General features: G+C 35.3%; 1 protein-coding gene across 1 annotated transcript in view; it reads left to right on the forward strand.

The window, feature by feature from the left end:
* LOC129216055 (serine/threonine-protein kinase 31-like) overlaps window positions 1-10,200 on the forward strand; it is an 85,979-nt gene extending 75,779 nt beyond the window's left edge. Inside the window, exons 22-23 of the mRNA XM_054850198.1 lie at window positions 8,846-8,917; window positions 9,563-10,200. Of these exons, the coding sequence (XP_054706173.1) occupies window positions 8,846-8,917; window positions 9,563-9,727 (237 nt within the window). The 3' untranslated portion in view covers window positions 9,728-10,200. The remainder of the gene's footprint in view (window positions 1-8,845; window positions 8,918-9,562) is intronic.

Genomic DNA, 10,200 nt, shown 5'->3' on the forward strand with positions numbered 1-10,200 from the left:
AGACATTTCTCGACCCCTCTCTCCTGGTCGCACGATTACTTCAGCCTGGTGCTCGGGTGTGGAGGAGCGAAGGGATGTTTGGGAGAGAGATGACTGAGGTCTGATAGAGAGCAGCGGTGTTGTGCGCTGGCTTTGACCGGTGGTTGATCTGTTTTATGTTTGCGTTATGCTTTATGCTGATTCTTGTGTATATATTGTACAGTAGCAGGGGTCTGGCCAGAGGATATTTGGGTCCGTTAACGGACCCTTCACAAAAATCCGATCAACCAAAACGGACCTTTCACAAAATCCCGATCAAACAAAACGGACCTTTCACAAAATCCCGATCAAACAAAACGGACTCTTCACAAAATTCTGATAAACAAGATCGGATCTGTCACAAATTGTTTATTAAAAGAGCAAATCTGAAAGCAAAATAACGCATATTTCTGTGTATAAACCTATAATTTTTGGAACCTTTTTTAAAGTCAAATTAGAGGAATTAGCTAATACAAAATCGGCACTCTTGCGATGCTCCTGCAAGCAATAAATAATTGCTACTGCCAAATAAATATAATGGCTGTTTGTTTTATCACAGCTAATTAGCGGCGGTGTTGTAAACTTTTCTGAAAAGGCATTGGTAAGCACTTTTCTCCGCTCATGATTTAATAAACAATAATAATATATATCTGCGAAATGAACTTAGAACTGCAAAGGAATAGTAAGGATGAGGAAAAAATATGATCGCTTCAGATAGGGTTACCAACTTCAAAATTATCACCACTTAGCGTCTGGCGTTTTGAACCTTTATAATGACTTGATTAGGAAATATTCTCATCATTTTGCCAGCTTGTCAGTATTTGCGTTTTTACGGTGCGGTGCGATGTTTAATTGTTATTTTGGGAGAAAATTATATGGGTTTTGATTTTTCGATGCTAACAAGGATGATTAACTTTAAATAAACTCTTTTAATTACCGTTTTTTTTTTTTTCTTTAGACGTCTACATTTTGAAAAATGCAATCTTTTAACATCCGATATGAGAATCATATTTTGTTCTTTTTTCAAGCTAACTTCGCTTTATTAGCATTCAAATAAATGAAAAGTCTCTTTATTTCTGTTAGAACTCTCATTTCAAGTTTTTAAAGCAAAATTCCATTTTCTGTTATGAGTCAAAAATTAAAATGCTGAATAGATGGTTTATTTTATTTTATTTTTTGGGTCAACTGTGTCCACAGATATTAATGATATGTTTATCATAGGACTCTAAAATGCATTTTAAAATAATTTTATCAAAAACATTTCTTTTACAAGCCGTTTTTATACTTTTGATGCCTTCACGTTGAGAATTGCAATCTCTTTGCATCCGCTATGGGAATCCGATTTTACGAAATTTTGATGATTATTACGCTTTGTTAAGAGGTAAACAATTGAAATATCTTTTTATTTTTGTTAAAATCACGGAATTTATAAGTTTTAAACGGAATTCTTTGGTTTTTAACAATGTCTTGGGTCAAAAAGTTGAATGCTGAACCCTATTCTGAATTTTATTTTATTTATTCATATTTTTGTTACAATTATTTTAAGTACTGTACAGAAATATATCTAGTATAATTTAACATAATGAATGTAGAATGGTAGATAAATATTGATACTTGAAGCAGCGATGCCCCCCCCCCCCCCCGGCCAAATATCAGAAAAAAATCCAGAATGATTTTATCGACGTAGAAGAGGAAAACACTCAACTTTAAGTTTAATTGATGTCGTTTGTGCCATCTGTAAATTCTAAAATTTTGTTTTGAATTTTTTTTTTTTTTTTTTTTGCGAAATTTTTTGATTTTTCACAAAATTAATTCATTTTTCACAAAATTATTTGATTTTTCCCAAAAAACGGACCCTGTGAAAAATCCTGGACAGACCCCTGAGTAGATTAGAGAATAAATGTGTAAATAAAAGATCTCAAAATTAATCAGACGAGTTCACTAAATCTTCAACGAACCAAAGCGGATAAAGGGCAAGCTAAGCCCTGCACTCGCTACACTGGCGCAGCCGTCTGGATGACAAAATGGATAGGTGAGCTCTTATTGATTGTTCTGTTTTGGGGGATCATTGATTATTCAAACAAGAAGATTAAATTCTAAAAAGTAAAATGTTCAGTGTAAAAGGTTTAAAGAAAGAAGATTTGAAGCTAGTAGCAGAGGAATGTGGGTTAAATGTCACTTCCGACCTAAAGATAGTGGATCTAAAAGATCTTATTACCAAATCGAAAACTTATGAAGAAAATAAGGAATTTATAGAAGAATTTTTGGTCACCACTGTGGAAGACAGAAAAGAATGCGAGGAACATCAGAAACAACTTGAACTCTTAAATGCTCAAAATCCCACAAAATTAGGGCCCATCCAAAGTGCTGCTAGTAGTTTGAATGAAATTATTAAAACAATTAAGTCACTTACAATTTCATGTCCGTCTAAGCCCGAGCTCTGGAATTTGTTTTTCAGCTCTTTAGAGCGTGCTTTTGTGGCAAAGGACGTTGAGGAAGTAAACAAAGCAGAGATTTTACTAAATCTGTTAGGGGAAAAGGCAGCAAATATATTAATTTATATCGACGATGAACAAATTAAAAGCTATGAGTCAATAAAAACGATAGTATTAAGAGAATTCGAGCCCACTGCTCAAATTTGTTTAGCAAATTTCAAACGTACTAAGAGACAAAGTAACGAAACTCATGTAAAGTTTGCATCTAGATTAAAAACAACTTTTGAATATTATTTAAAATTGAGGGAGTGTAATGATGTCAAAAGCATTGTAGATTTGATGGTGTTTGACAAATTGTACGAAACCCTGAACCAGGAAACGCAAATGCACATTGGCATACGGCAGGGGGAAAATTGGTTTAAACCTGTTCAAATGGGGAAAGAATGTGATACCTATTTTGTATCTAAGGGCAAATCATTCCATAAAATCAACCATGTGGAGGGATATAACTTCAAAACTGATGTAGACACACCTCACACTTCTGGGAAAGATGCTAGATACGTCACACCTCACTTAAGAAATGATAAGAATAGAAGGGTAGATGTTAGCAACAAGTGCAAAACTAAGGAATGCTATTTGTGTGGATCGACTACGCATTTACTTCGGGATTGTAATAAGCGTCATAGAAATTCTGATGAGCACCCGTCGAGGGATAAAAATTCTAAACCCAAGACAAACAACAACGAATGTTTGGCAGCCAAAGTCGAAACGAAATTTTTAGAGCCTCAAATACCTATTCAACCATTGCAGTACGCAAAAGTTGTAATAGATGGGCAAGAAATTGAATCAATAATTGACAGTGGAACTCAAATTCCAATTTTGAATTCTAAATACATTCCAAATTGGAATGAAATCAGTAGAGGGAAAGTAATTTTAACTTCTGCTTTCAGGGAAGAACTTGAAGCAAAATTGTGTAGAATTCCCGTGTCCCTAAAATCTGACAGTCCAGGCAATTGTATTTTAGAGCAAACTGAAATTCTTGCTGCTGTAACGGATAAATTAAATGTGCCTTGTTTAATACCCCCAAATGTTCTCCAAATGCTTATAAACGCGAACGATCCGACTTTTACTTTCGAAACGGACATTCAAGAGAAGGAAAACGATGTAGTCGACACCCCGCCGGCAGAATATGAGGGATCTTTTTTGTCAAAGGGGGAGGAAGGAGAAACGCAGCTGTCCTGTTATCACTCGGGGAGCGTGGAAAATGACCACCGGGCTAGAACGAAAGTGGGTGGTGGAGATCGTAAATTATCCCAAGGGCTGGAAAGTGAAAGTGTTGCATCTGCATCCCATTCTGAGTATTCTAAGTTGAAGGAAGAGCAATTAAGATGTCCCACATTAGAGAGAATGCGTAAAGATTTACAGAGGGGAAAGAGAAACTTTTGTTGCATTGATGGTATTCTTTTTCACAAAGATAAGGTTCTGGGAGAAACAGTGATGCAGCTGGTGTTACCGTACAATAGGAGGGAGAAAGTGTTGCGTTTAGCACATGAATATGTTTTTGGAGGTCATATGGGAATGCGGGAAACGAAGGAAAGAATTCGTTATAATTTTTATTGGCCTGAAATGGCAAAAGAAATAAAGGAATATTGCAAAACATGTAAGAGTTGTCAATTGAGAAAGGAAAATAAGATTTCAGTTAGAGCACCTATTACTGCAGTAGTTAGGCCATCTTTACCTTTCGAAGTAGTTAATATTGACATAATTGGAGAAATCAGTTCGCCTTCAGCAAGGGGGCACCGTTATGTATTATGCTTAATGGATCAGCTTACGCATTGGGCAGAAGCCGTACCCCTTAGATCACTTACTGCAAAAGCTTCATGAGATGCATTGCTTCAAATATTTACTTGTACTGGAATTCCAAATATAATAGCTAGTGATTGTGGTAGAAATTTTATTGCTAGTTTAACTCAGGAATTTATGTAGAGAGTAGGCAGTTCTCCACGCTTATCTACTCCAGGATATCTCTCCAGTAACGATTTGGTGGAAAGGTGGATCAAAATTCTCAAAAATATGATGCACCATGCAATAAGGGAGGATCCGTCGAATTGGGATAAGCAAATACCATTTATGCTATGGGCTTATAGGGAAGTACCAAATGGAACAACGTGATTATCACCATTTAAATTGATCTATGGTAGGGAGGCTAAAGGTCCACTCGCTATTTTAAAATCTACGTGGGCGGGAGAAGTACATATCCCTACAAATATAACTGAATCTGCAGTAGACTATTTGCAAAATCTTAAGATTAACTTAGAGAATGCGGCAGAACAAGCGTCTTTAGTAGCTGCGAGCAAACAAAAGGCATATGAGGATTATTTTAATCGACGCTCATCGGTCAGGAAATTCGATATAGGCGATCAGGTAATTTTATAAATTCCCGACTCGACTAATAAATTATATGCACGATGGATGGGTCCTGGCATAGTGGTAGAGCGTTGTTCGGAGCATTCCTTCAAAGTGAAACTATCCGATGGGAGCATACATCATGTTCACGTGAACAAAATGAAGAAATATTATCCTCGCGCTCAAACTGTCGGAGTGATCTTTGACGAAGATAATGAATTCGGAGACATCTATGAAGCGCCAATTCAAAGATCGGTTGGACTTGATCTAATGTCCCAATTAGACTTAAGTCATCTACATACTGAAGAAAGAGAGCAATTAGTAGAAGTTCTACAAAAACACGGTGATGTATTTTCAGGGAAACTACAAATTGCTAGAGTTTCGGAGCACAAAATAAGACTTGCAGAAGGAGTTACGAGGAAGAAGCCTTACGTATGCCGTATTCCTGAAAATTTAAAACCGAAAGTAGACAAACAAATTAGAGAATTAGAACGCCTTGATTTGATTGAACCTAGTGACGCGGAGATAGCATATCCGGTGGTATGTGTCATCAAGAAAGACGGATCAATAAGACTCTGCATAGATTTTAGATCTTTGAACATTGCAACGAAGAAAGACGATTTTCCTATGCAGAATGTCGATGACTTAATCAATAGCATCGAACAAGCGAATGTAATAACTTCTTTAGACATTTTAAAGGGTTATTGGGAGATACTGCCTGAAGAAGGAAGTCGAGACTTGACTTCATTTAAAACACACAGAGCCCAATATCATTGGAAAGTCATGCCTTACGGTCTTAAAAACGCTTCCGCTACATTTCAGCGTGCGATTAATTTAGCTTTGGGTGACCACCAAGAATACTGTAAAGCATACATCGATGATATCGCAGTTTTCTCTCAAGATTGGAAAACGCATTTAGTGCACCTCAATTTAATATTGAAGAAATTAGAAGAATTGCGGTTCACAGTTAATGTGACGAAATGTGTATTTGTCAAAAACAATGTGAAATATTTAGGTCACGTGATTGGATCAGGCAGGCACGAGCCGGATCCAGAAAAACTCTCAGCAATCAAGAAGCTACCAACCCCCAAAACAAAGACTCAATTAAGAAGTGTATTAGGACTTTGTAGTTATTACAGAAAGTACATAGACGGTTATTCAAAATTAGTATATCCATTGGCAGAACTCGTGAAGAAAGGAGTAAAAGAAGATATTCCGTGGTTAGAGTCTCACGAAAGCTGTTTCCAAAGCCTAAAGAATGCGTTATGTGACGCACCTAAGCTGTTAACACCTAAGTTGGATCAGCTGTACGTCATTCAATCGGATGCCTCTGCTTATGCGATTGGAGCCTCTCTATCACAGCGTGATGACGAAGGAGACCTACGTCCCATCAGCTTCGCTAGCCAAAAGTTGAACGCTACGCAGCAAGCATGGCTTACTGTAGAGCGAGAGGCCTATGCTGTCATTTGGAGCCTTCAGAAGTTCGAAACCTGGATTTTTGGAGCTCACATAGAGCTGATAACGAATCATGACCCTCTGACATTTATTACCAAGAGAGTTCCTCAATCAGCCAAACTACAACGATGGACATTGGCACACCAGAAATACAATATTTCAATCGAACACTGCCCAGGTGCCAAACTTGGAAATGCAGATGCCTTATCACGGTTACCTGTGGACTAATTTAGAACTTGAATTAACTAACGAACTTGGACTAATTTGAACATTAGTTATCATAGTGACAATTTCTTACTGTGTGCTATAATATTTCAAAACTCAGAACTTACTTCTCGTGTGTTAGTGTATTTTACAGGTATGAAAATAGACTTTAAGTACGTAGACTGGAGAAACACAGAGTTGTATTATGTTAATTTATGCTAATCAGGTAATTTATTGCATGTCATCAAGAAAACATGTTAGCATTTTTTGAAGGTAAATTTTAGTATCTGTTAAAATTTTACATATGTGATTATTACAGGAGAGGATTTTTGATATTGTATTTTTCTTGTATTGCAGTGTAAAGTGCTCGTAATTTGGTGAGTGTAATTACTATGTGTGTATGTTGGGATTGCCAAACTATTAATTCTCAGATGGTGATTTTTGACTGCAGTGATAATCACAATCTTGGGGGGGAGGTGTAATGTCCGGCACCCCAACAGAGACATTTCTCGACCCCTCTCTCCTGGTCGCACGATTACTTCAGCCTGGTGCTCGGGTGCGGAGGAGCGAAGGGATGTTTGGGAGAGAGATGACTGAGGTCTGATAGAGAGCAGCGGTGTTGTGCGCTGGCTTTGACCGGTGGTTGATCTGTTTCATGTTTGCGTTATGCTTTATGCTGATTCTTGTGTATATATTGTACAGTTGATTAGAGAATAAATGTGTAAATAAAAGATCTCAAAACTAATCAGACGAGTTCACTAAATTTTCAACGAACCAAAGCGGATAAACGGCAAGCTAAGCCATGCACTCGCTACACTCTGAAAAAGTATTAGTTTTTCCCATTTAACAACAACTAAGTGCAAATTTGTGAACCAGACATGATTTATTTATCTCCGAATGAAAGGAAAAGCTGTTTATGTGAAACATCTTGCAAGTTGAATGCTTTTTCCTCCTAAAATAATTTTGAATTCAGTATGTTGTGATTTTTCTACCATACTATTTCCATCTGAATTCTCATATGTTGCAGCCTTGCAGCACCCCCCCCCCCCCATATTTTATTTTATATATTTTTTAAAATCTCTCCTTATTAAACAAACTTAAGAAGAAAGACAGCTGTATAATTTTAAATTTGGTTGTTGACCAAACTTTACGTATTTTTTTGACAAATGTCTTCATTCTGAGAATGAAAGCAAACCCCTAATTTTTTCCGTTTCATTCCAGTTTTTTTTTTTTTTTTTTTTTCATACTTTTGTTGATTTCCATCCACATCCTTATTTTATCCATCCCATCTGAATTTATGAGTTCAAAACCTTTGTGCTGTTAATAAAATTTCATTTGTAGTTGAGATTGCCTTTAAAAGGAGAAATTAGCCTCCTCCGTAGATCAGTGCCATCTAGTTATCACTCACAATCCAGATTATATTTTTATGCAGGGGCTATCCACAAATGATGTCACACTTTGACAGGGGAGGAAGAATTCATGAAATAGTGACAGTTAGCAGGGTTTGTTGATTAAAATAATGATTTGAATCAAGTGATTTTTTAACAAAATCATTAATTAATTTTTTTTCATTAATTTTGCATTTTTAGAATATGTTGCTCTAAATTTAATTGCATAATACATTGCAATCTTAACTTCAACAGGCAAAACTACATAGATCCCCTTCCTTTTTCACTCTTGCAATATTGCTTTTACTCCAAAATTACAGTTCAGAACAAAATAAAAATTTGCGGTTTTTCTTACACACCATGACTAATATAGTTAAGAAAAGTAATTGTTCAACTTATTATTTTACACTAAAAGCGTACGTGATGATGGAAACTTTATCTTTAAGCAAAGCATAAAACAAAATCACATCTTATCTAAGCATTATAACATATTTATTATAAGTCTTAAAAATTTATTGAATAGTTAGAGAAATTATCCTAATTTTAAAAGTAAGCTGAATGGATTCATCTATTGTATGAAATATATCATTTTTGTACATGTAAAGTGTTCTACATATTTTTGAACACATTTTTTTTAAGAATAAAAATTTGATTTAAATAAAAGAAAATCTCCTTTTTTATTTTTTAAAAAATATATAAATAATAACAAACTCTGACAGTTGGTGACTTGGGGGCGAGAGGGAGTAACAAGAACTGTGACATAACACATTTTTTATGAATATGCTTTGAAAGACTGACAAGGGGGGGGGGATGAAGTGTGACAATTTGTGACAGGGTGGTCAAAAATGTTGAAAAAAGCGACATCATTTATGGATAGTCCCACAATCTGTTTATTTGCTTTTGTAGAAAATGAAATTAAAAGAGATCCCACCCTTCTAGATGCTTTTCCCAAATCTTTTATTCACATCGACGGATGCTGGAGTTCCTGATATTTGTGCCTTCCGCAGCATTGTAAGTATTATTCAGTATGAAGCCATGTCAATGGTTTATGTATCTTAATCTAGATTTTCAATCTGTGGCATGTTATCTCTTTTTTTTTTTAATATGGTACTTTATCCAGGAATGTAACTGAATGTAACTTGAGTCTATCTGACCCATGTTGTTCCGAGAATTAGGATTTTAAACCAACAAAACATTTTAAAAATGTTTTATTTCTCTTATTAGTAGACCAGCAGAAATGACATCATAAGCGGAATTACATATGAATTGGACAATGTAAAATCAGGGTTCCTTTGTGTATTCGTTTTAAAATTTTCTACCCAACATTGACAGTTAAAAAGAAAATTTTAAAAAGTGTGCATAGGTTTTCCTGAACCAGGACTGGATTTGGAAGTGTGGAGGCCCCTAATCAGGGTTTGAAAATATCCAATACTTTGATGGATATCCCAATATTTTGATACATTATATATATATATATATATATATATCCGATATTTTCGACCCGTGAAAGTTAGGATATTTTGTAAAAAATTTATTGTGGGGGCCCCTTTGTTGTGGAGACCCCGGGGCAGTAGCCCCGCCTGCCCTCCCTTAAATCTGGCCCTGCCGTGAACAAATCTTTTTTTATGCTTTTACTTTATTATTTTTTCTTTTTAGATCGAGGAGATGCTGTCAACTAATGATTATATGCTCCTGTCAAACTTAGTTGGAACGGATATGAATATGAGGCCATCAGCTAGTAAACTGTTAAATTGTGGTTTTTTGAACGATTATGAATCTTTTTGTAAGCAAAGGTGTGGCAACTTATCAAATATGCAATGAGTACTTATATTTCAGGGAATCGATCACAGGAAGGATGTATCTCATGCATATCTAGTCATTTGCTAGATGCAAAGACAAGAGTTTGTTTTGCAAGTTTTTCTTTTATTTTTCTCTTTATTTTTTCCAAAGTAAATTAAGATTCTTTGTGCCATTGATGAATAATTTCCTACTGAATCAAAATAGTCAACATTCCAAAGATTTATGTACAAACATTCTCAATATATAATGCTTTTTTGTGAAGTTTTATATGTATCGAGCATTTATGCTACTGTTATGATTCCTGCAGTTAATATTGTTTTTAAGAACAAATCAAAAAAAGTAATTTTTTTTTCTCCGTTGTAATTACTGTTGAAGGGGAAAAACAGAACTGTGATTTTAAGAAACTGTGATCTTTTTTAAATGTGTTTATGTAAGAAATTTTTTTGACTATATATCTTTGTAGTAAAGCATTGTTTCTCAATAAAAAAAAAACT

This window comes from Uloborus diversus, chromosome 2, assembly GCF_026930045.1.
Source record: "Uloborus diversus isolate 005 chromosome 2, Udiv.v.3.1, whole genome shotgun sequence".
NCBI lineage: Eukaryota > Metazoa > Arthropoda > Arachnida > Araneae > Uloboridae > Uloborus > Uloborus diversus.